Below are 26,295 nucleotides of genomic sequence, written 5' to 3' on the forward strand. Positions count from 1 at the left end.
TGAGAGCAGCTTGAACCCTGGGTGGGTTTGGGAGGAGGTCCTGTCTGGGGATGATGAGAGCCACCTAGCAGTAGTTACTGAGGGCACCACTGCACGTGGTGTGGAGTGGGCAGACAGAGGCGGGCCCCTTGCCCCGGAGGTCCGCAGGCGCGGGCAACCTGGGGTGGCCCTGTGGCCAAGCGCTCACGACGTGTGGGGAGTCTGGCGTCTCATGATGAGCGGAACCAGGTAAGCCGCCCCGTGGAACGGCGACATTAGAATTACCTAGGGAGTTGTTAGCGTTTGTAAAACTGGGGCAGATGGGACCTGCAGGTTCTGCCGGTTGTAACAGCATCCTAGGGGACGCCAATTTACAGTCAGGCCCGGGAACGGCTGGGGTACGGCCCCCTTGAGAGTGTCTGGAGTCTGGTGTCTGTGATCAGTGCCTGCGTGAACCCCAGGCACGTGGGAAGGAGCCATTCCCATCGAATACCTGGGACAGGTGTGCCTGCCACAGAGAGGGTGCAGTTTGTTCGGGCCAAGGTGGCAGACAGGCCCCCAGCCCTCAGAGAGGCCCAGGGTGTAGCCTAGACTTCCCAAGTGCTGCAGGGTCTCAGAAACGGTTTTTCCGATGTTCCAGAAAAGGTGCGGCTTCCTGTCTGCTGGCCCTTAGTGGCCTGGCCTTGTGCGGTGGGAGATCAGAGGCCACCTCAGATAGCCCATGCCTCCGGGTCGGCCTCCTTCTTAGGGTGGGCCTGTAGAGGACCTAAGGGACACCCAGCGCAGACAGTGCTGTCCACAGGTGCCATCGGCCCCACACGCTTGAGACACAACGATAAAATTCGCTGGCCCTGAAAGCGGAAAGAAAGTTACAAAAGAATAAATGCTCAGTCGTGTCTAACCCGGTTCATTAAGAGGAAAGGTTGATATTTGTAAAATTTCACCATACTTGAAGTCAGTTTTAAGTCCAGAGTTTCTCATTCCGGAATAATTTTAGAATAGTCACGACTTTTACAGAGAAATCATTCTCTGACCACGACTTTTAACCCGAAGACCTTAGGTAGTAGCCAGAGGCACCACGGTAATTAATTAGGAAGTGCTGAGTTTTGAGCATTCTTGACTTTTGTAGAGTTTTTTTTTTTTTCAGGGGGGACATTTTTTTTGAAAAACAGATTTTATTTTTTAGAGATAGGTTCTTAGCAAAACGAGTGGAAAACCCCTCCCTCCACACGTGCACAGCCTCCCCCACTGTCAATATCGGCCGCCAGAGTGGGACGTTTTTTACAGTGGATGAGCCTACTCGACACATCGTCGTTGCCCAAAGCCTGTGGTTGACATTGGGGTTTATTCTTGATGGGGCACATTCTGTAGGTTTTGAGAACAGGATCCATCGCTACAGTATATGGTATGGAGTGTTTTCATTGCTCCTAAATCCTCTGCGCTCTGCCCTCTCTCGAACTCCAGCAACCACAGATCTTTTTACTGTCTTTGTGATTTTGCCTTTTCCAGAACGCATACAGTTGGACTCATCCAGTACGTAGCCTTTTCAGATCTCTTTATTGTGGGAGAATATACATAACATAAAATGGACCCTTCTAACCATTTTTAAGTATACGTTTAGTATATTCACACTGCTGTGCAGCCATTAGCACTCTCTATTTCTAGAACTTTACCATCACCCGTCAGAAACTCCGAATCCAGGGCTGCTTGGGCGGCTCAGTCGGTTAAGAGTGACTCTTGATTTCCACTCAGGTCATGATCTCACAGTTCGTGGGATCGAGCCCTGCGTCAGGCTCTGCACTGAAAGGGTGGTGCCTGCTTGGGATTCTCTCTCTCCCTCTCTCTCTCTCTCTGTGCCTCTCTCTCTCTCAAAATAAGTAAACATTAAAAAAAAAAAAAGAAACTTTGAATCCTTTAAACAATGATTTCCCATTCCAGCTGCCCCCTGGTGAGCTCTGTTCTCCTTCCTGTCTCCGTGAATTTGCCTCGTCTGGGTACCTCAAATAGCTGGCATATGACATCTGCCCTTGGGTGACTGGCACGTTCATTTAGCAGAATGTCTTTAAGGTTCATCCAGGTTGTAGCCTGATTCAGAATTTCCTTCCTTTAGAAAGCTGAGTAGTATTCTGCTACCGGGTGTGTTTGTCCCATTTTGTGTGTTCATCTGTTGACGGACGTTTGCGTTGTTTTCACGTTCTGGCTCCCGGGCGCGTAACTCGGCCGTGCGTACCGGCGTTCGAGCATCTGTTCAAGTGGCTGCTTCGTGAGATCATGATCTGAGCCGAAGTCGGATGCTTAACCGACTGAGCCACCCAGGCGCCCCTAATTCTTTTAATAATAGTAATGGCTATGTTTTTTTTCTTTTAATTTTTTTAACGTTTATTTTTGAGACAGAGAGAGACAGAGCATGAATGGGGGAGGGGCAGAGAGAGAGGGAGACACAGAATTGGAAGCAGGCTCCAGGCTCTGAGCCATCAGCCCAGAGCCTGACGCGGGGCTCGAACTCACAGACCCCGAGATGGTGACCTGAGCTGAAGCCGGACGCTTAACCGACTGAGCCACCCAGGCGCCCCAATAATGGCTATGTTTAACACCAGGTTAAAAAATCCCTAAACCTCTCACAGTCCACTTTTGCGTGGGTTGGCGCGAGCCCACTCCAGCCCACGGCTGACTGCGGCCTCCGAAACGGGGGCCCCACAGAGATCTTAAAACACTCCGGCCTCCATTCTTTTCCCAAACAGTAAAGTAAATGCCGGAGATTTTGTGCAAATATGCATTCTGGTACTACGGGCAGAGAATAGACATTCTTTTTTATTTATTTATTTTTTTTAAAGTACTTTCTCCATTGGGAGGTGAACATTACGTTGGGCGAATATTTTCCAGCAAGAGCGAATCAGGGCCTCTGGGATGTCAGAGGAAAGACTAGTTGGTGCCTGTGCATCCGGGAGTCCTTGGAGCCACGTGGCGAAGAGCAGAGCCTCCCACGTGTTAATTTCCAGGGGCTGTGTGTCCTGTGGCTCTCGGTGGCTTCCCTTCTGCTTTTTGCCCTGCTCTTTTGGGATCTAGTGACTTCTAGGCTTCTTCCTGTGCCGTGCTGCAGAGAGGAAGTCGTTTCCAGAGAGATGCGGCGCCGTCTCTGGCACAGACCTCCCTCGTGGAGAGGAATTTGACTGTGAGGGTAGCTCTGGGCCACGACCGAGCCCCCACTCCATGACATCCCGTGGTCTAAGCGGCAGGCGTGGTTTGGAGCTTCGATCGTTTCCGGTCTCGGGCACCAGGAGGGCTGGCGGGGGCGCCTTGCAAGCAACCCCTACAGAAAGCACGTGTGGGCATCCACCAGCGCATGCCTGGCCACGTTTTGGTTGCCTGCTGGTCATCGCGGGACTGGAAGAAAAGAGAACACTGTGTGTGCCCGCACCGCCACTCTGCAGTTCTGAGGCCCTTTTGCATCCAGCTGCCCGGGGAGCCTCTTCCCAGCACTGGAGCGTGCGGCCTCGGCTGACATCAGAGCTTCCGCAACATTTGTGCTCGGCGTGTTTATTCTTGTTAGGCGTTTTAGTATTTTTATGAGCTCAGGATTGCAGAAATCTAAGGAATTTGCCCCTCGACTGAGTTTCTTGCTGGCCGCAAACAAAAGACTGTTGACCTGACACCAAGTTGGGGAGGGTTCACGGTGGGACCCCCTCTCTGTCTTCGACCCCCTTGGAATTTCAGCTAACATGGGCTGCAGCCACTGGTGACTGCTGGCTCACCAGGCTCCCGGCTCAGTCCGTGCTCCTGTGAGTCTGCGCTCATTTACCTTGCAAAGCCAAAAGCTGTGTTTTCATTTTGGCCGATCTCAGCCGTGTAGCTAATATTTAAGGCTAGGTCATAGCCCATGATAAGGGGAGTCCGGCTCCAGCATGCCCTTGGCCACTGGGTCTGCTCCCTTCTGTGCTCTGCCTGCCCAGTTAATCTCCGCGCACCTCCTCTGTCCACTGGGGCGGCCTCCCCGGGCTGTCCCACCTCGGGTTGGAAGGACCACGTTTGCCAGTGGATTTCCCTTTCCTTTGCCCCCACAGCTCCAAATCCAGAATAAATGATACGTAAGTGCCATGAGCCTCCTTCACTTTCCCCACGTAGGAAAAAAATCCTTCTTGTTTTATTATTCTAGGAGGAGCTTAGAGCTTCCTGAGCTCATAGACTTTGGGAGACTTTCAGGTCCTTTGGCTCGGCTGTGCCCTCCTCCGCACACACAGGCTGGGCTGGACACAGGAATCCCCTGCCGCTGAAGCTAGGCCTGCAGCCCCTCTCTCTTGTCACAAAGGCCCGTTGGTTCACATTCCTCCTGGTGGCCCACTTCCGTTTTTGGAGGGACAAGAGTTTGTAAACTGAGTTTGTAAACCTGGGGTTTAGCTGGAGCTCCAAATGGCAGGGCAGTGGCCCACGTTCTAGCTCATTAGTAGTTTTTGCCCTGAGAGCCAGGCTCATGGGGCCGATGCAAACCGGCCCAGAGGCTAAGGTGGGGACAGCGCTGCTCCCAAAGTAGGGCATCCGCAGACCCAGAGGGGGACAGAGCCTGATGGCCTAACTCTGGGGGTGGGAGCACCTATGGGGGGAGGACCTCTCTTAGCGGGGGTGCTTTAAGCAAGGGCCGTCCCAATTTTTTTTTTTAATATTTATTTATTTTGGGGGAGAGCACAAGCAGGAGAGGGACAGACGGAGCGGGCTCTGTGCTGACAGGCTGACAGCGGCGAGCCCGCTGTGGGGCTCGAACTCGCAAACTGTGAGACCGTGACCTGAGCAGAAGCCGGATGCTCAACCGACTGAGCCACCCAGGCGCCCCCAGGACCGTCCCAATTTAAAATACTTTAACCCATTTTCAGCGTGTCCCAACTTTCGGTTCCGAAAATATCCCCAGCGGAAGCAGGCACAGAGGAGACGTTTGGTAGCACAGGAAGATGGCTGGGGGCTCGGAGAGGGTAGCCAGGAAAAGGCGACGTTCCCCTCATTTGTTCAGGCCAGTGTGCAAAACACGTTGGATCCGAGGTCAGATTCTCAGTTCCGGTTCTGGAGGGCGCTTTCCATCGTGTGCTGCTGGGGAGCGCGGGGGTGACTTCAGAGCTCTCCTTACCAGTAGGCACCTGTACTAAATGGGGATGTTCATTGATGTTGCCAGTCGGCCCTTTCGAGATCTCTGCTGGGCACATGGGGGGGGTGGGGCACGGAGCCTCAGCCGCACTGGCTTTGGCTGGAGGGTTATTGCCTGACATTCTGTTCCCATGTTGATCGTTACAACAGCCCTGCAAGGGAAGCGTGATTCTCTTCTTCCAGATGAGGAAATGGAGGCTCCGAAGGCTGCCTCATCTTCCCATAATGTCTAGTCCTCCTAGAGCCGAGGCTCAATCTGTAAAGCCCCTTCCCCTTTCTGCTCACATCCTGATCATCGATTCCCTCCCCCTCTGCCCCCCCTCCCCCAGGGCCTCCCTCCCATTCATTCACTGAGCCTCCTTTGGGTGGGGGAGGGGCATGCCTGGCCACCTCCAAAAAGGTGAGGGTGAGGCCAGACTGAGAAGGTCAGTGCAGGCTACGCAGAGCACCCAAACATCAGGCTTGCTCCAAGCCAGGAGTTGGGATGAGTCCTAAGTCTTACTTACCCTGTGGCCTTGGGTGGATGTTTGCATGGGGTATGTTTGGGTTTGGGTTTCATATTTATTCTCGCATTTTTATTTCAGGACATAACTTGGCAAGATGAGCACTCTGCCCCTTTCTCCTGGGAAACTAGGGTAAGTTGGATTAAATTTAGATTTGTTTGTCCTTTTGAAAAAGAATGGCGTGGTTGTGTATTTTTCTTGTAGCTCTCGGTGGACTCAGAAGGCGGAGGCCCCACCATCCTGCTGCAGGTGATGCCCCCCTGCTGGTGGAAAAGGAGAGGAGGGGAGACCGTGGAGATGAGCTAGGAAACCTGTGGGGGGGCATCGTGACGGAATTAAAGTCGTCGCCCCTTGACCAGGACCCTGGCCGTCCTGGGAAAGCAGAGTCAGCCCCATCCGGGGCTTTCTCTGCTCCTGGCTCTGCTGACCAGTACTCAGCACCTTAGTGGGGGCGCTCCGTAAAGCAAAGCTTGGAGAGAAGCTTTTGGGGGGGGGGGGCAGGCGTTATTAAAATGAACTCAGGGTACGGGCAGGAGAGGGACAGTGGCAGAGATGAGACTGCAGATCTATCAAAATTGCCTGCAAGAGTCTGCCTGGAGGCGTGACAGTCCTGGGGGCGGCAGGTAGGGAGGAAAAAAGGACATACACTCTTGGAAGCCTGTGAAGTTGATGAGGCAGTGGATACACATGGACAGGTGTTAGCGGTACAGTGCAGCTTGGATCGCTAACCCCTAATCCCTTGTTCACTTTGATGGTGATGATGATGATAGGTGATGATTATTGCTAGAGTTGATTCATGGCGTCAAGCTTAACGGACTTTGTCTATTTCCCCCCCGTCCTGCCTCGCTGCTCCGGTAGAAGTGCGTTAGTAGGGGGCCAAGCAACCAAAAGGCAGGTGTCTGTAACCCAACTAAAACGAGCAAGAGTCTAGAACGTTTAGTGCTGCGTGTCGGAGGGTTCTCCCCATAATGGGGTGACGAAGACGGCAGTGTGCCTGGAACGGGGCTCAGACTTGAGGTCAGATCAGGGCTCTGAAGTGCCTGTTCTTGCAGGGGCTCGTTGGCTGGGCCCACATTGCTCATCCCAGCGGAAATGGGCACGCAGGGGCCTGCGGAGAGGGTGGGTCAGAGCGGGGCAGGGCAGCGAGGGGGTCCACAAGACACCCGGGAAGCCCTCATGTGGGGGGACCTGTGTCTGAAATTGGAACATTTGACAGGGTTCCGGCGGACGAGGGCAGGGGGCGCTGTTGCCTACAGGCAGAGCTGCTGAGTGGGCCCCGTGTGACCTGAGGCGTCCCCAGATGGGGAGGTGCACGACCCGGTCCTCGCGTGAGAGCTGGGAAGCGGTTTTGGAAATATGTGTTGTCAATGCAGGTGTACGCGTCCACCTGGCGGGTGCGGATGCCCGCTGCCTTTAGCACACCTTTACATGGGGTCCTGAACATCCTACGTCTGCACCCAGCATGTGCCCGTGTTTTATTTCCACTGCAGATGAGTAATCTAGGTCTGTGCAGAGGGCAGCGCGAGCGAAACGGTGTGCCTGGAAGCTGGGGTCTCCCTAGGGATCTGGACCCCGGTCGAAGGACATCCAGGAGCAGCCTGGAAACACAGTGGCTCCTGAAACCAGCGAGGAATCCCCTGTCTAGTGACACTGTCAGGGAAGTTGTGGGTGGGTAGAGACTGCATCGTCACGTTGGTGTTCAGCCAGGAGCAGCAGTCTTCTTTTTGGGCTCCCCGGTGAATAACTGAGGAGCACTAACCCTGCCGGTGATATCTACCGGTAACAGACAAATAGACGCTCTGCAGGGTGGGACCAAGCAGCCTCGGACGCAGTAGTCCAGAAAGCAGCACAGACTTCCCCAGACCGGGTCCTACGTTTGAGGATATCACAGCGACGAAGGCACAGAGGCCAAAAGAGTGATGACGGCCTACGCTCTGCGTCCATCTCATGCCCCATGAGAATATCACCTCTATTAAGAATTTACTTTGTGAAATAGTACTGAACCTGCTATTTTGGGGACAGGACACTCCATCTGTTATTAACTTGCTGCAGTGACAGTCTGGGCCAAGGATGGGCAGTGGTTGGATCAGGTGCCGAGATTGGGCTCAGCCACCAGGGCCAGTGTGGGGCATAGGTGAACGAGAACGAGGACAGCTAACTGTCCCACACAGATCACACCCTGTGCTGGTGCTGAGGGTCCACATCTGCCAGCCAGGTCCCCCAGGCACCTTGTCAGTCAAGAAGCCTCTGGAAGTTAATCGGTGTTGCCCCCTTTGCAGAGAACCAGCTTACGTAACCAGTGGGCAGGCTCACTCGGGGTCCTCACCTTTTGGTTTGATCTCTGGAAGTTGGACTTACAGAGTTTAGCGTTAGAACCTTGTAGAGACAAAGCAGAGAACATTCCAGAGAGCAGAGAGGCTCGGCTCCACTCTGTTTGCACAAGTCAGCGTTGAGTTCTAGAAAGTGCCACCACTCACCTCCCCGCCCTGCCTCCTTGCTTTTCGGGCGTCGTCACACTCTCCCTGAGGGCTGGTGAGACCCTCTTTGGAGAGCTGCGAACAGGAGGTGGTTTTAGGCGGCCCTGATCTCCAGGCGTGGGATTCGGGGCCCAGCAGCGGGTTCTCTTGCTCTCCAGTAGTTATCTGTTGATGCGTAACAGACTACCCCACAGCTCCATGGCCCAAAGCGGACATTTATTTGCTTATGATTCTGGGGCTCAGCAGGCTGGGCAGGGCTCCCCCAGCCGTTCTTCTGTTGGCCTTGTTCACTCACCAACTCTTTCTCTGCTCTGACTTCTTATCTTAGCCTGGCAGTCATGTCATCCGAGGCCAGGGTCAGCCTGACCGAGGGTCTTGACTGTTGGCAGAACTGAGAATGCCAGGGGCTTGACCAATCGTTGTTAACTCTGTGTGGGCTCCTCCGTTTAGGCCAGCCCATGGGGGTGCCACCCACGGAGAGTGAGCTGGCCCTGTGCTCGGGGGCCAGGAGTCCCCTCCCCAGTGGAAAGCAGCTGTGATCGGGAGTGCCCTTGAGGGCTGGGGGCCAAGTGCAGAATGGTCTGTGGAAGAGTACCCCCTTGTTCAAGTCCTGCTTTGTCTTCCAGCTCAGCCCGCCCTGCCTGGGGCGCGTCCTTCTGAGACTGAGCTGCCCTGGCGCCCCTGTTTCTCTGCCCTCTTCCAGCACGGAGGGGAGGCTCAGAGGGAGAACTGCCCACCCCAGCTGGGGGTGAGCTGGCCGTTATCTTTCCCATCCATCTGTCAGCCTGTGGGCCCCCCTCGGTGGATTCCTTTCTCATGCTACTGATCTTTTAAGAGGAAGAAACTCAGCGCTTGGAATGCTCCAGAGAGGGGAGGCAGGGAGCAGAGAGGATTCTTGGCATTCCCTGGTGGGTCTGGGCTGGGGAGTTTAGAGGAGATGTCTGCAGAGGGAGGTCAGGCCCTGGCGCTGGGTTGCTGGGCTCTAGGGACAACCCCCCCTTCAAAGCATGCACTCCTCCCCCTGCCCCAGATGTCTGGCTTCTTTCTGTCCGTCTTGGTCCTCCTCCCAGCGCGCATTGCCTATTTGGGGATGGTAAGTTGGCTGGTGGGGATGGGTTCGTTGATTTCCTTCTGCATCAAAAGGTCTCTGAGGGCCAATATAAACCATTCCCAGAGTAGGGAGACCTTCCCGCCCCTTCCTTGGGAAGAAGAGTAGGCACTTAGGAGGCTTTGTGCTGAATTTTTGAAAGATCCGTGAATGATATCACACTTCCTGTGTGCTGTGTGCTCTGGGTCCGGGATGAGCACACACGTTGAATTCTTTCGCCCCTGGGAGATCAGGGTCCCTGCTCTTGCTCTGGGTCAGGGTTTTGGGCAGGGGCTCGAAGAACGCTGTAACTGGCAGGCGGCTTGAATCCACGGAGAGAGATTGGAGCGCAATCTTGGCTTGCGGGTGGCTCCCGCCCGTGGCGGGACAGAAGGGCATCCCGTCAGGGTGTTCAGTGCCTAGAGGAGTCCCTTGCTTCCAGCCTGTAGCTCTGCTTGCCTTCTCTCCTTACTGCCAGTGACAGTTTGGAGCCACCCTGTGCCCCCGTCCCAGCCTGACTCCTGTGCTGCTTGAGGTCCCCGGACCTTCTTCGCCGAGACCCCCATCTCTGCCCAGCAGTCACGGCTCCCTCCTCATTGCCTCCCAGCACCCGTTCTGACCCTGGCTCACCTTCCTGAGAGTCAGAGCTGAGCCCTGTGGCACCCTGACCTTTCCTGGGTCTCTCTGTGTGTGGAGGGATGTGTCTGTTCCTTCAGCCCAGTGGCCCTAGCCCTGCACCTCTGGCCCCAGGGGTCTTTCCGGCTGGTATGTCCTGTGGCCCTCAGCCCCGTGCCCCAGGAGCCATGGCCTTTCCTGCCTCAGTGCCATTGCTCACCCCCCACCCCATCCATCTGTGAGGATCTAGTCTGTCCTCCAGACGCGCTGCAAACCCGCGTTCTTCTGATTCCCACGGCTCCCATGCCCCCCATCTTTGCTGAGCACCTACCGTGCCTTCTCTCGTGTGAGCCTCACAACAGCCCCGTTTTACAGATAAGTAAATCAAGGCATAGAGTGCGGGGTGTGGACTAGACATCCGGGCCCAGGACCATATACATAAGCTGTGCCGTAGCAACCTGGCTGCCTCTTAGATGAAAATATGGCATTACTACTGTTGTCCCCGTGAGATGATGAGCCCCTGGCGGGGCGGGGGGAGGGGGGGGGCAGTGGAGGCTGTCATTGGCCCCTGAACCTTGGAAACTCGGCACCCGGGGCCCTGGTGCACCTCCCAGCTGTTGGGCCTCTGTTGGGTTTTTCCCCAGGCTCACTCTGCCCGACATACGGGCATGGGGGCTGGAGCAGGATTAATCCACGCGTCTGTAGGTCCCCTTGCTCCCTGGGAAAAGCATAGGAGTATGTAATTTAGCCCCTGGTCCGAGCCCAGTGCCTGGGGGTTGGGGGCGGGGAATCCACCAGGCCCTGCCCCTCCCCCCACGGGCCCGGAGGGTCTGACGTCCCCAGTGGCCAAGTCCCCAGTGGCCAAGTCCTGCCGTGCCTTCCCTGTCAGGCTGTCACTTCTCCTGGTTTTGTGATTCTAAAAGTTTTTCATACCTTCTCCTCCTCTTTCCTTCTTTGGAGGAGGAGGTGGGAGAATAAATGCTAGATGGCTTGTGGGCTTATTCAGATTTGCTCCAGTAAACTAGGATGTTTCCTGACAACGCTTCTGTAGCCTTTGTCTCAACAATTTCGATGGGTCGGACGCTGCCAAGCCCAACAGTTAGTTTTGGCTGCACGCGCTCCCCCTTTACTGAAATATTACACATTCCTCTCCAGTGAGCGGGGCGTAAAAATAGATCCTGGGCTCGGTTGTGGTCTTTCTGTTTTTAGAACGGACGCGGCCAGCTGAGACCCAGTTCCCCACATGGGGTGACTGACGCCCAGTCCTGGCTTGGCCGGACGAGATCCTCCCGCGCCGTCCTCCCTCGGGCTTTAGCTAGCGCCCGGGACGTGGGGGGTGATGAGCTGTCACCGTTGCTGCGATGGGGGCCGGGGCGGGGGGGGGGTTTCCCCTTTACTCCCCCATCTCCCGTCTCAAAGATTGCGTGAGACTGCAGAGTCGGATTCCCCCGCCCTGACTTCCCGTCCGTCCCCGGGTGGGCGAGCTGGAGTCATTGACCCGTTGGCTGCTCTTCCCAGGCCGCGTCCTTCTGCCGGGCCCCGGCTCGATGTCGCCCAGCGTTGGTGGACGCGGCCGACGCCGCCTCCCTTCCCAAGGGCGCTTTCTCCACCCCAAAAAAAACAGCCTTCTTCCCAGAAATAAGAAAGCGGCATCTGGAACTTCGTTATCCTTGCACTTTCCACCTTCCGGTGGTCATCACGGGGTCCACAAGAGGCCCCCTTATTAGACCTGTCAGTTCCACGAGGCAGGGCCGTCCCCGTCCTGCTCACTGACCCATTCCAGTGTCAGAAGGGCACCCCTCGCACCTGTCTCTCAGAACCTCTGCTATGGCATAGCCTTCAGAGGCCTGGTGGAAGGCATAGGGGACAGTCCCCAGCAGTCTCCGGACTGCAGGCTCTGACGAAGTCCACAGGACAGGACGGTGGCTTGGCCACACTACTTGGGGGGGGAGCTTTGCAGCCCAGAGTCCATGACCTGACACTGGGCACCCAAAATGGGGGCTCCAGAGTAGCATTCACCCCGGCTCTGCTACGTGTCCCTGCTGTGGACAACAGGTACCATGAGCCAGGCCCCTGGTGGCCAGAGGAACGCGAGCAGGAAGGCGTGAGAGGAGCCAGAGCCCAGAGGGGACCCACTGGGACTATTGCCAACGCCCCATGCAGACTTCTGACCAGGTGGCACTGTCCCTCGAGGAGTGCCGCTCGGTCTCCGATTGCCCAAGGCGCCATGGGCACAGCCTCCGTCATTCTGTCGTTGCATTCAAGGATGTCACATCCAGCCAGTGCTGCTTGGGCGCCTTTCCAGCGATGGCCTGAAGCAGTCTGGGAACCACTGTGACTGCCTCCTCTCCACAGCATCCCTGGCTCGGTCCGTGGCTGCCTTCCACGTAGACAGTTGCTCAGCCTAGCCTTCCAGAGCCTTCTGAGCAGAGATCCCACTGGAGAAATTGCTGATCCTAAAAAAGCCCAAGGCTTGATGAAGTGTTCGCTTTTAAGTGCCTTCCTTACGTTGCAATTTCCAGATCAAAGTCAACGCCATTCTAAGCCTTGGTCTCCACTTCCGAGGTATCTTTAGCAACTTGCTTACTTAAAGAAACCCGTCCTGTCTGTGCCCACAGGCTCCCTGTATTCTACTGTGGAATTTGGAAATATGCAGAGTACTGAGAATGGTTCATTCAAAAACAGCCCTTTAGAAAGTCAGATTAGATCATCAACATACTTACAGAAGGCCTGCTGTATGCAAGGCTCTCCGGTGTCTATGTGGATGTCATCCCTGGTGGCCACTGGTTTCTATACCTGGCGTGATGCCCAGCACGACCGGATCCAGGTTGGACAGTTCACTGAATTGCTCCCCATGTCCCATTTGCTCATCTGTAGAATGAAAATTAAAACAAAAAACAAAACACCCAGCCCAAGGGGCTCCTGGGTGGCTCAGTCCGACGCTTGATTTCAGCTCAAGTCACGATCTCACGGTTTCGGGAGTTCGAGCCCTGTGTTGGACTCAGTGCGCTTACCACGCGGAGCCTGCTTGGGATTCTCCCTCTCTCTCTCTGCCCCTTCCCCACTCACACTCCCTCTGTCTCCAGATAAATAAACTTAAAAAAAAAAAACAAAAAACCAAACCCACTCCAACAACAACGAAAAAGCACCCGATGCATTAGACGCACTCGAGCACCCGCGACCGTCAGAGCTTTGACGTCTTTTCCTTGGCATAACAGCGAGCTTCAGGGCACCTGTGCTCGTGATTGGAACGTAGTTTTTTCTCGTGGCTTTATCACATCTCATTTACAAGCCTTGAGTAGTGACCTGTGGCCACCAGAGCCCAGGCTTTTGGAGAAGTGTCAGACTGAGACCGCAGGCCAGTTTGTGAAACCAAGCGAAGGCATATGCCTTCAAGTAACGAAGAACTGTGTTTTGTACATTAAGTTAGCACCGTTTTGAATTCCACTGTGTCCACATGGAAACAGTAACTGAAAATATCCTCTGATACATCGCTGGACTGGTGGCGTTAGAAATCGGGGCAGCCCTGGAAAACAAGCTGGCTGGTATGCACCTAGAACCGCAAGAGAGGGAAGGTGTAAAGCTTTTGTGTCTTGACATTTCACTGCGGGAAGCCGATCTGAAGAAACGAAGTCCATACGGGCGAGCGCTGTAGGCACGAAGGTGGTTGTGGCAGCCTTAATGGTAAGAAAGAACACAGGTCAGAAGACGCAGGTTGTCCGCGAGTGAGAAAACGGCTAAGTAGACGGTGAGGCAGCTCCCCAGGGAAGTAGCTTGTACACAGTACAAATAATGGTCACAAAGACCACATAACCCCGTGGGCCGCGCTCACGAGTAAGTGAAAACACAACACCCCAAATCACATGCGTAACAGAACCACCGCCTCATATGATACGTGCACGAAACTGGTTCCCCCAAAATGCAAAAGGTAGAAAGAAAATGCTTTTTTCCTGATTCCTCGACTCTGCGCATTATCCGTTCAGTTTCATTGCTTTCATTTAAAAAAAAAAAAAAAAAAAAGAAGAGGAGGATCTGAGAGCAAAGTGGGGAGGAAGAGAGGAATGTTCAAGATTGTTCGAGATTGATTTTAGAGATGGTTGAGGCGGGAGACTGCTTGCTGTGCAGGCCCGGGAGGCCCCGTCCGTGTGCTCTGGCCTGGAGATGGGGCTTGGGATTCCTTCCATCTAATGATTTGTTCTCCAGGACAGAGCAGCACTGGCGTTTTTAGAGGCCGCCGTGCTGAGCAGTCTCGGACCAAGGAAGGCATTTCTGGGACAGTCGGGCCGGGTGGGGGCGCTGCCCTGGCCTCGGGGGCCTAGGCTCACAGGTGGGCGATGGCATCTGGCTTCCAGGACCAGGATGAGGTCAGAGCTGCAGAGCCCTGCTGAGCGGGGAGCGTCCCAGCAGAGGACCCCTCTGCGTGACACACGGTCTTGCTTGGCTTGTGAGGCCACAACAAATACGGGGGCGGGGGGGTGGGGGTCAAACAGCAGATGTTCATTTCGCACAGTCGTAGAGGCCGGGAGGTCAAGGTGACAGTGCGACGGGGTTCTGGTGAGAACCTGCTTTCCTAGCTTGCAGGACAGCCACCTCCTCGTGTCCGTGAGCGGTGGGAGAGAGATCCTTGCCCTTGTGTCTGTGTTGATAAGGACACCGGTCTCATCGTGGGGGGCCCCACTCTCATGACCTCATCTCAGACTGATCACCCCTCAAAGGCCCCACCTCCTGTTACCGTCACTTTGGGAGTTAGGGCTTCCACAGGAGAACTGGGGCACACAGGCGTGCATTCTGTAGCAGGCTTCGAGAAGGCAGAGCGGGCGAGGCCGGGTGGGTCGGGTCTCCGAGGCTGCACTCAGGCCCACCCTTGACCTTCGTGGTTTTGTCCAGGAAAGCAGGGTCTGGCTCGGTTGGTTTCTTTCACGCTTGTCCGCCCTCCCGCCGCCCTAGGTCAGGAGCGAAGGGCCTGGGCGGTGGGGGCCGGGTGTTGACCTTCACGGCTGTGCTGTGCCTGGCTGGGCCGTGCACCTTCTCAATCACCTTCCCAGGGAGGGCGGTCACCGCCAGACAGCTCCTCCTCTGGAAGGCGCTGGAATCAGTCCCGACAAGACAAGGGGGTGCTCTGCTCCCCAGGCAGTGAGGCCTCAGTCATCAGTGAGTCAGAGCCTCTGCGCCATTGGGGGCCTGGGTGGCCGCGCTCCCGTGTGGTGGGTTGGCCGATGGCCGTCCTGAGGGGCAGACGGTTTCGGCAGATGGACGACACCCAGTGTTGATGTTGCCGGGCGCACAGAGGTGGGAGCTGGTGCAGCCCTTGCACCGGATCGTAAGGCTGACTCTCTCCTTTCTGTGTCCCCGCTGCAGAGTCAGATGGAGTTCAGCGTGTGCTCCTTGTCTATCCAAGAGCCGGGCAGCGGCCCGGCTGGTGAGCCGAGGCAGTCTAAAGCCTCCCAGGGCTCGCAGGCCCTCCGGCCCTCCCAGGGCGGCAAGTCCTCCAGCCTGGATGCCCTGGGTCCCGCCCGGAAGGAAGAGGAAGCTTCCTTCTGGAAGATCAACGCCGAGCGCTCCCGGGGAGAGGGGCCTGAGGCCGAGTTCCAGTCGCTGACCCCCAGCCAGATCAAGTCCATGGAGAAGGGTGAAAAGGTCTTGCCTGCCTGTTACCGGCAGGACCCCGCCCTGAAGGACAGGGAGGCCAAGGCCGAAAGGCCCGGCAACCTCCGCCAGGAGCAGCGTGGCCTCCCCTGCGTCAGCATCGAGCCCGAGAGACCTCAGCCCGTCCAGGCCCGCCCCAGCACCACCCCGTCCGAGCCTGAGGGGAAGCTTTCCTCTCCCGAGGCCAGGCAGGAGGACGTGGAGGACGTAGAAGACTCTCTGTTCTCGGAACCCATGCCTACACAGGTGAGTGGCTGCCTCCTCCGGGGGGGACCCCGGGAGACCTCCCACAAGACGGGTGGGCCACAGATGCCCCTCCCTGGGCATCTGGGGCATCTGGGCCACAGATGCTTGCTTCTTCCCCTCCCCCTTCCTCCCGCTGCCCACTCCTTGGGCGACTTTTGGGATCGGGAGAGCGGTGACTGACCAGTCCGCCAGGGGCGTGTTTCGTGGGTCCATCTCGGTGCCATGACTTGGTTGCCCGTTACTCGTGGTGTGCCGCAGATGCCAGCTGCCTTTCCCCACGTGTGTGAGGGCAGGTAGGGGAGGGACCGCAGGAGGGCGGTGAACACAGGAGCTCGCAGGGGGGAGGCGGTCAGTGTGGGAGGGCTTCGGACGCCCCCCTCCACCGAGGGGTCTATAAAGTTGGGCTGGGTGTTGGGGAGGAGGGGACCGGCGGATGCCCCAAAGGGGGCACGGAGGAAGCAGGCAGGACCCCTGAGCCTCCCCCAAGAGCGGCCACACTGCCGCAGGAAACTCTCGCTTCAAGGAGTGATTGGCGGCTACTCGTTTCCAAGCAGGGTAGGGTTATGTGTCCAGCGAGGAATCCTAAGGAAGGAGTTCTTTTGGGGGGGGAAGCAAAAGAAAGATCTGAGAGGGTCACCGGGTGAGGAGGAGGAGTATGTCGTGAAGGTGAATAAGGGTGTAGGAGAATAAGGGCGAGTGCCTTCTGAGTGTTTTCCCATTTCTTTGTGGAAGAAATCGACCATTGTCTTTACCAGTGGGTCTGAGACAGTGAAGAGAAAGCCCAGTGTTTGGTTAGGACTTTAAAGGGATCTAGTGTTGGAGGATTGTATCAAACAAACAAAACAACCCCAAAAGTCATTATATTTCAAATTCCCGGGAAGCCTTGGTTTTGTTTTTTTTTTTTTATTTTTTTTAATTTTTTTTTTTTTTAATGTATTTTTGAGAGAGAGAAAGCACGGGAGGGACAGAGAGAGAGAGAGAGAGAGAGAGAGAGAGAGGGAGACACAGGATCCAAAGACAGGCTCCAGGCTCTGAGCTAGGTGTCAGCACAGAGCTGGACGTGGGGCTCGAACCCACGACCCGCGAGATCATGACCTGAGGCGAAGTCGGACGCTTTGCCGGCTGAGCCACCCGGGCGCCCCGGGAAGCCTTGGTTTTGAGACGTGGATTTACGATGAACAAAGCCATAGTTTGGGTGCAGGCATGGCTGAGAACCATTTCTGGGGGGAAATCATGGATAGCTCACGTACGTGGGTGAGACCACAGACCAGGTCCTGTGTCCCGTCCATCTCAGAGATGGACGGCACACCCCGGGGAACACTAGTGCTTCCTGGCAGTCAGACACGTTGTGTGAGTCCCGAGGCGGGGAGGGCAGGAGGGATCAAAAGAGACCACCTGCTCCCACACGAAGATGGCCAGAGGAAGGAAAAGAGTGGTCTTTAGGATTGGGTCTGGATTTTGGAGCCTGGGGAAGTTACCTATTGGCCAGGCAGATGGACACGCCTGGGGGCCACCCCACCACAAGCCCTTCTCTGTGTGTGCCTTGCTGGTTTTCTCCATGTTAGCAGACTCTTTGGCTGTCTTTTTTTTTTTTTCCCCCTGTTAACTCATCTGTAGAAAAATGTCTATTGTGGTTAAATACATGTAACGTACCACGTGCCATATTGAGTATACGGCAGACCCAGGGGTCGTGACACGAGATGCATTCGCGTTGTTACGCAGCCATCGCTGCCATCCATCCACAGAACTCTTTCATCTGGGAAGATGAAACTCCACACCCATCGGCCGACTCCCTATTCCCTCCTCCCCCCAGCCCCTGGCAGCTGCCATCCTACTTTATATTTTCGTGAATTTGACTACTCTTCGCGTCTCACGTAAGCGGAATCAGACAGCGTCCATCTTTTTGTGACCGGCCTGTTGCCCTCCGCGTCATGGCCTCGGGGTTCACCCACGTCGTGCCATGGGTCAGAATTGCCTTCCTTCTGAAGGCCGAATAATATTCCACCGTATGGATTTACCTCCATTGTTTGTCCATTCAGTCTGCTGATGGACGCTTGGGTGGCTTCCGTTGCCTGGCCGTTTGTGAATAATGCTCCTTGTGAACGCGGCCGTACGAGTATCTGTCCCAAGACCCTGCTTTCCATCCTTTGGGATATATCGCCAGAAGAGGAACTGATAGTACAGTATAGATAGTACAGTAATTCCGTGCTTAACTTCCTGAGGAACCGCCATACTGTTTCTAGCAGTGGCTGTGCCATCTTGCTTCCCCACGACAGTGCGCAAGAAGGCCGTGTTTTCCGCATCCTCACCGCCACGTGTTCTCTCTCCTTCTTGGTCGTAGCCACCCTAATGGCTGGGAGATGGTATCTGTGGGTCTCCTCGTGGTTTGGATTCGCAGGCCTCCAGTACTCGGCGATGTCGACTCTCTTTCCATGTTGCTTCTTGGCCATTTGTGTATCTCTTTTTTGGAGGCATGTCTCTTCCGATCCCTTGTCCAGTTCTAGCAGCCGTGTCTTGTCACGTTGAGCTGTGGTCGTCCGCTGGGTGTTTCCCGGAATGGGGTTCCGGGTGCCTCCGCTCCTCTGTCAGCAGGTGGCCTTGTGAGTTGTCCTCCCGAAGAAGGGGGGGGGGGGCCCTGTGACAGGAGCTCTGCCCGCCTTCCGCCAGCCGCACCTTCGCTTTCCAGCGCGTTCTTTCAGAGTCCCCACCCTCTTGAGCCAGCGTTCTCGGCCCCTCCCTGCCCTGCCTCCTGTGGTACCCTGCCCCATCTCTTGGCTCCATTCTGTGTCTCTACCCTTCTTGCCCGCCTCCTCCTTCTGGCACACATGCCAGGCTGGCCTCCGTGCCTCCGCAGTGATCTTTCTCTCATACCCGGCACCTGGCTCTTCATCTGACGTGTAGAGTATGAGAGAGTCGTAATCGCAGAGACGTAGGAAAGTGGAGGGGGAGGGCAGAGTCAGCGACCGCACGTGAAATCCTCGGAAAGAACGGATTCCTGAGTGCAAAGCAGAGAGGGAAGTGGCCAACCTCACCGAAGAAACCGGTAGGAAAGCAGAGAGAGGACGGCTTGCCTGAAGTCCTGACGGGCCCGCTTTGCATCAGTGTCGGATGCGGCCAAACCGGCCCGAGACAGGCTTCCTGTGAATGTGCTTAGTCCTTTGCCGCATTGTCTCCACATAGGCAGTTTGCCATTGGCCAGTTACGTGGAGGGTGGGGTGTCACGGTGTCCTGTCCTCGCCCGGGAGGGCTGCAGCCCGCCGGCGGACCCCCGTGCTTGTGCTAGAAAGCAGTAGAAAGACTGTCTTTGTCATTTGTCCTCTTATTCCATGATGACTCAATTCCAACATGCCTGTCCCTGCACAGACAGAGGACATACATTTTTCTCCTCTTCTCTGTGGGTAGGTCTGTAAACTTGCTCTCAGACCTGCCTGGGGACGGAGGGGGAGAAGTGTTGGATCCCGGAGCGGGTAGCTCACCCTGAAGTTTATTTCATTTTCTGGTCCCAAGCACTGAGGCAAATTGAGGTCAGGGAGCCTCCGAGATAAAAGCAAGGCATCTCATTTGGGTCAATTTAAATGAGATGCTGTTTTTAGATTATACGTAACTAAAAAAAAAAAAAAAAAAAAAAAAAATGTATCTTACTTTGCTGTGTTTCTGTCCCTTCCGCAGGTCACCTCAAGTAATGTCGTCTTGAAGACAGGATTTGATTTTCTGGACAACTGGTAAAATGTATCAGACAACCAAATAATAATAATAAAACCAAGAACCCCTAAATGTTTTCCAAAGTGGTGTGGTGGAGGAGGATAAAAAAAAAAGGGCAATATTTCCCTGTGTATTTCCCTGGTTTCTGTACGCTTTTTTCTTAATCATTTGGAAACTGGTAAATATCGCCTTGTCCGGATTTCCAGATTTTTCTCTTTTTTGGTAAGGCCAGATATATATGCTATTTTCAGTGATTTGATAAACAGAAGTTTTACATTTGGAATTTTTAAACGACCGTTAAGGCATTGAGTAGGTCTCGTGAATAAAGCCTCTGTTCCCAATTCCACCCCGTTTTCCCCCCTCCCTGGAGAAAGAGTTTTCTCATCGTGTCCCCAAAACCATAAAAGCGATTTCCGTCTCTTTCTCCTTTAGCCTCTCCCCTTTTGAAATGAGCGGCGTGCGCTTTGCTGGGTGGCTGTCGGTGATGCCCTCGGCTGTGGCGGCCTCAGTGTGCCGGGCTGGCCGTGACCGCGGGAAGATTCCTCCCCACCCAGCATTCCCGGATGCCCAGGGCTCCCTGACGCCACGCCCCTTGCATCGTGTGCCACGCTCTACCCTCACGTCATTTCCAGGAACCCCACTGTTGGCACATAGCAGAGATGGTCTTCGAGCTGCCCTGATCCGTACTCGAGCTGTTCGTCGTCGTTTAAGAAGAGTTGCATGTTTGAAAGTTTTGTATTAACTTGTCATTATTTTGTATGTAGAGTTAGAGGTTGTGAGGCTCCATTTCTTCTTGGGCATGTACTGGTTTCCGTTTGGAGGTTCTTTGCTCCTCCTGTGACCCCGGTGGGTGTTCCCGGGTCCGGGGCATCTGCAGGAATGAAGGGCAGGTGGCAGGTGTTGGAGGACAGAGCCCTTCTGATCGGTTGCGGTAGAACCTTCCAGCGGGAGGCTGGCAGGGGCGGTGGACGTCCTTCATCCCAAGGACTGCTTAGACTCTCCTGATGGATCTCTCTGCCATCCCTGACCACCAGCAGAAGGAGTCGTCTCTGCAGCGCCCCAGCAGCGCCCCCTGGAGACCCCTTGCGGTCCTATCCACGGTGTCTCTTGGAGCCAGACTGCTGCCCACTGCCGTTCAGATGGAGGTGGCCCCCAGGCTGCCTGGGCAAGGTGGCCCATGCCCCAGGCGTGGTGGGTGGGGCAGGGCGAGGAGGAGAGTGGCCCTTACCCTGGGAAGCCTGCGCCCTGCCCGTTGGCCCCGGGCTGCGCCCCCTGCTGGACATGCCCGAGCGTGATCTACACGTTGCCTCTCACTGTGTTCTCCTCACCTGAAGCCTTAACCCCTGTGAGTCCTGCGAGTGAGCGCCCGGTTTCAGTACCAAGGTGTGTCTTTTTAAAAATGCGTTTCTGTCTCATACGACATCCTTAAGTGGTTTCCACAGCGTCCAGGGTAAAGCACGTGGCGCCTTATTTTCCCCAGGAAGATTCCTGCCAAAGCCGCGGCCTGGCCAACTTTTGGCTGGGTTTCTGCCAATCGCATTATGTCCCTGAACCTCATTTGGCCCCTTGGGGTTGTGGATGTGACCTTCCTACATGGGTGACTGGCTGCATTATGGCAAATACAGATTTCTTCTTGTACCATTTGAGGATAGTTGAAACGTCCAAGGGGAAAAAAAGGCTCAGAACGTGGCGGGGACGGAAAAGGGAACTTAGAAATCCCAGCCGGGGTGCCAGCCCCTCGAGTGAGCCACTGAGCCTCAGAGCCGGGCTTCCCACCTGCCTCCACTTCCAGCCTGGAGGGCAGTGCACTGTTTTAGAGCCCGCGCTTGAAAACAGCGTTCCTTAAAAAAAAGAGAGAGAGAGAGATGTCCAGGTGTGAGTTTGTATTCGTTGACGCTGATGTGGCCAGGGAGGAACTGCACCTGGGGACAGTTAGCCCACAGTGATGTGTCTGTTCTCTTGCGAGACAATTCTGAGGCCTTTCTGACTTTCTCCTAAAGCCTGGTTATTCCTTTCACGCCCCCCCCCCCCGCCCCCCGCCCCAGGGGGCTGCGGGGACGCAGGGGGTTGTTGAAAGCCTCTGCGTCACCTGGTGCCGCCCTGGGCCCGCTACCCCGAGTGTTTAGCTCTCTCTTACAACAGGGCGTAATGTTTCATGATGGGGCAGCCTCCTGAGATGAAATGTAAAGTCACAACTTAGGAAATCCTCAAGCCGTGTGGCTTTGCTCCGCTTCTGAGAAGGAGACGTGAAGGGGCCCGGAGGACACAGGCTGGCGAATCCCCATCCCGCCTGACCTGCGGGTCCTGGTCGTAAACCCCGGGCGGTCTGTGTAAAGATGGTCAGTAAGGAAAAATTCAGCTCTTAGGTTGGCCACATCCTCCCCACCCCCCTGTGTCGGGATGAAGTTCCTAGAACCAGACGTTTATATGTATTATTTTAAAAAGACACACTTTTCAACTGAAGCCTGTATTTGTTTTTGGGGTGTCCCCCGCTCCCCCTTCTGCACACCTGGGATTTAGCTCAAGAATTTAGCGTCTTGCTTCGGGTGACTGTGTTTCATAAACTCTCCCCCAGGAAGTCAGAAACCAGTTTCCGTTCTTCCCCTTGGGGGGGAGGGGAGGGTCCCCACCCCGCTCTCTGGGTTTGGGGGTGCTGTCCACTTGGGGACAGCTGGGGTCTGTCGCCCAGCCCCCGCCGCGCGCCGGACCCCACGTGGATGTCAGAGCCCCCCTCCCTTTCTTCGCGCCTCCCTTTCTTTGATACACGTTTTCCAAAAAATGAAGAATTCTTACGACTTGTAACTTGGTTGTATTTTATATTAATAGCCTTTAATAAAGCCATTTAAAATATGTGAGGTGTGTCTGTTTGGGGCTCTACTCGAGTCAGGAAGCCCCTCCGGATGACTGCTGTTGCGCACAGAGAAGAGAGGGTTGGTGCTAGTTAAGCAAGTGTGGGCTTCAAGAAGCCCACCGGGCACGGGCCTGATGCGCGCCCCCTGCAGGGTGGTGGGAGGCGGTGGCCGAGGTGCACAGGCCCGTAGCTGAAGGGTAGACCGGACCCCGGAGGGAGGGCTCCTGTGTAGCCCCCCAGGTGACCAGGAAGCCAAGGCAGGGGTTCCCAGAGACGAGCTTATCGCATCCAATGACTGACTGAAGAGCAGATGGTATCTCCCAGAAAGCTTTTACCTTGAATCTGGTTGAAATGGATTTTCCTTGGAAAAAATAACAAGATTAAGCATGGCTGATGAATGCTATTGCATCCGTTAAAGTGCAGGTGGTAAGTTACCAACTACAGATGGAAGGGAATTTTTAAAAAAAATTTTTTTTAATGTTTTTATTTATTTTTAAGGCAGAGAGAGACAGAGCATGAGCGGGGATGGGGCAGAGACAGAGGGAGACCCAGAATCCGAAGCAGGCTCCAGGCTCCAAGCCATCAGCACTGAGCCCGGCACGGGGCTCGAACCCACGAACTGTGAGATCGTGACCCGAGCCGAAGTTGGATGCTCAACCGACTGAGCCCCCCAGGTGCCCCGGAAGGGAATTTTTAGATGTCAATTTTCCAGATCAAAAAAACTTTTAAAACTAATACCTCTCAGGAAAATGGTGATCCAGGCCGACAGACTTCTGCCTTACGATCCTGCACCGTGGGGCCTTGCTGCCTCGGGGGCCCAAGATTCCAGCAAGTGACTGTACTTGCTGACTTGCTGACTGTGGTGAAGGTTCTGAGACCCGCAAGCATTTGGATTGTCGTGTGGACGCATTGTGAGAGGAGGCAGAATAACTCCTGGGCTCGTAGGTTTGACAGCTTACGATAGTTCAGTATGTGATACTAATATCCCTGTATTACATACACATATGTATAAAGTTTCTCTGCCGGAAGGAGCCATCAACGTAGAGGCAGAATATACCTGGATGCGTTGTGGAGGCAGGAGGAAGATGTTGAATCTGGGGGGACAAGGATATCCTCTGTTGGGGTGGGGGTATTCATGGTGCTTTTCCAGCATTTTCTCCGGTCTGAGCCTGTGCTCATATGCAATTTCCTGATGAACTTATCAGCCTTGCAGGTGCCTCGATACCAAGAGGGAAACACCTTGGGGGGTGTTTCCTCAGTGATTCTGAATCCAAAGTCAGGCAGCGAACGAGTGAGCAGCCCTGGATAGAAGATCAACTTCTGCATCTAGAGTGGCAATACCAACTAGAAACTTAAGTAGAAACATACCAACTCCTGATGGCCGTCAAACACATTAAGTATCCAGGAATCAACTTCAACAGGTATACAAAAACTTCTTTCAAACGGTGAAAAGGAGACAGAAGACGTAGAAAAAAGATCTGAACGATCCCGGGTGGGCTAATGTAGTGATATCAAAACGTTCATTCCCTCCAAATCATTTTGTAAGAGTTAGCACAACGTGAACCAAAATCATGGTTGGATATTTTGAGAAATTTGACAAATTGGCACAAAGTCGTGGATGGAGAAATGATAGCTCGCTGAGGTATAAGAGGGGGGGACTTGCTGTGTCACTTAGGAACACGTTAGAAGGCCATCGAAATGTTGTTTGTGGGTATTGGTTTGAGGATAGGTGATCAGATCAGTGAAATAGGGTAGGGAGCTCGGGACAAAGTCGTGTGTATATGAGACCTCCATTGAGGGTCAAAGTGGCACCACAGACTGGCAGGAGGGGAGCTCACGCCAGGGACAGATGTGAACACAGTTTCTTACCCAACGCTGTATGGAAGATGGGCTCCTACGTCGGATTCTGCGTCTCCGTCTCTCTCTCTCTGCCCCTCCCCTGCTTGTGCTCTCTTTCTCTCAAAAAGAAAGAAATATTGGGGTGCCTCGGTGGCTCCATCGGTTGGGCTTCTGGCTTCGGCTCAGGTCATGATCTCATGGTCCGTGAGTTCGAGCCCCGCGTCGGGCTCTGTGCTGACAGCTCGGAGCCTGGAACCTGCTTCGGATACTGTGTCTCCCTCTCTCCCTCCCCCTCCCCTGCTCATGTTCTGTCTGTGTCTCTCTAAAAAATAAATAAACATTAAAAAAAACCCTTTAAAATAAATAAACATTAAGAAAAAATTTAAAAAAAGAAGAAGATGGGCTCCATTTAGATTCAAGACCAAAGGATAAAAGATAAAGGGGTAAGGCTAAGAGAGGGAAGAAGTGCCTTGTGACCCAGAGCAAGGAAGACTTTTTTTTTTTTCAATGTTTTTATTTATTTTTGAGACAGAGAGCATGAGCAGGGGAGGGGCAGAGAGAGAGGGAGACACAGAATCCGAAGCAGGCTCCAGGCTCCGAGCTGTCAGCACAGAGGCTGACGCGGGGCTCGAACTCACAGACCGTGAGATCGTGACCCGAGCTGAAGTCGGACACTCAACCGACTGAGCCACCCAGGCACCCCAGGGAAGACTTCTTGCATAAAAGTTTAAAAGTACTAACCGTAAAGCAACGTATTGAGGAAACTCCTACCTGAAAACGTAGGATTTCTCTCAGCAAAGCACACACGGAGAGAGAGTTAAATGGATTGGTTGCCTGTGGGAGGATGGGAGGTGGGAACTAGGGCAGCAGAAAGAAATACAGCAGATCGGGGCACCTGGGTGGCTCCGTTGGCTGAGTATCTGACTTCGGCTCAGGTCATGATCTCACGGGTTTGCGGGTTTAAGCCCCACGCCGGGCTCTGTGCTGACAGCTCGGAGCCTGGAATCTGCCTCAGATTCTGTGTCGCCCTCTCTCTCTGCCCCTCCCCAGCTCATACTCTGTCGCTCACTCTCAGAAAATAAATATTTAAAAAAAAAAGAGAGAGAGAGAGAGAGAAAGACAGCAGATCTGGAGTGCACCAGTGGCAATCGCATGCCATAAGTGCCTGCTTGCGTGAAATTTGCTATCTCTCATAATCGAGCTCTGTTCTGATCTCTCACTTCAGACAAGAGACTCATTTGTTCAGCTGGTGGGTTAGGTCAGAGGTGGCCCATGGCCAGCATTGGTTAGCTCTTTTGTGGCTCGTCTCTGGTTGCATTTGGTGCAACCGAAGTTGCACATCAGCCAACACCTATAAAGCCTCCTGGATTAATCCAGGTGCTTCCGTAACACCAGCCGGGGGCCACTGAGCAGATTGGGAGGAGAGTGAGGGCAGGAGTTAGTGGTACCTGACGCCCTGGTCCTCGGGAGACAGAAGTCACACACGGGCTGTGTGACATTGGGAGGACGCTGCAGAGAAGATGATTCTGTCACTTGGCTGCCTTTACCACAGCCATCTGAAGTTTATGCCCACCAAGAACTCGTTAAGCAATAAAACCATAGACAGTAATATGTGTGAGGGTCTCTAAAAATTATTTAAAATTTTCTAACTATGTTACAGAACGTGTGGAAAACACAGCCTACTGCTTTAACACAGAACCAACTTTCTTTCTTTTTTTTTTTTTTTTTTTTGCCAGTCTCGTATGGTGAAAAATGTCCGGGTCCAAGTAAGCATGTGGGAATGGTCCTGGCTGGAAATGAGATCCAAATGCAAGTCTGGCAACCACATGGGCCCTGGCAGTTCTCTCTGTGCCGCTTCCCTCCCTCCACCCCCTCATCGTGTCTCCCTCCGCCGATTCGGGCCAACACCTAGCCCCAGGGTTACAATAATCCATCGTTTGCTTCATAGGTCTTACCGTGTTGCAGCCCGGTGTTGGGCACTGTGCATTCAGTAACACAGTTGCTACCCTCATGGGGCTTACATTCTCCTGGAGGAGGCCGACGGAACGTACGACCCCACAATGTTATGGTTGAAAACCACTGAGAAGTAAACGAGATTTCTGCTTCTAGCCATGATAAAGTAATCCAGATGAGACTTAACCCCCTTGTTATAAACCACTAGAACACTGGAGACAATAGGTGACAAACTATGTGTGGACTGGACAGCAGGCATTGCAGGAC

The 26,295-nt window shown here is 54.4% G+C and overlaps 1 protein-coding gene across 1 annotated transcript in view; it reads left to right on the forward strand.

Annotated features, from left to right (window-relative positions):
- Positions 1 to 22,235, forward strand: part of CD2H1orf198 (chromosome D2 C1orf198 homolog) — a 30,677-nt gene extending 8,442 nt beyond the window's left edge. The window contains exons 2-4 of the mRNA XM_086679696.1: positions 5,694 to 5,744; positions 15,150 to 15,683; positions 19,353 to 22,235. Of these exons, the coding sequence (XP_086535822.1) occupies positions 5,694 to 5,744; positions 15,150 to 15,683; positions 19,353 to 19,409 (642 nt within the window). The 3' untranslated portion in view covers positions 19,410 to 22,235. The remainder of the gene's footprint in view (positions 1 to 5,693; positions 5,745 to 15,149; positions 15,684 to 19,352) is intronic.
- The last annotated feature ends 4,060 nt before the right edge of the window (positions 22,236 to 26,295 follow it).

The sequence above is a fragment of the Puma concolor genome, chromosome D2 (assembly GCF_028749965.1).
Source record: "Puma concolor isolate L17-30 chromosome D2, mPumCon1.1.hap2, whole genome shotgun sequence".
NCBI lineage: Eukaryota > Metazoa > Chordata > Mammalia > Carnivora > Felidae > Puma > Puma concolor.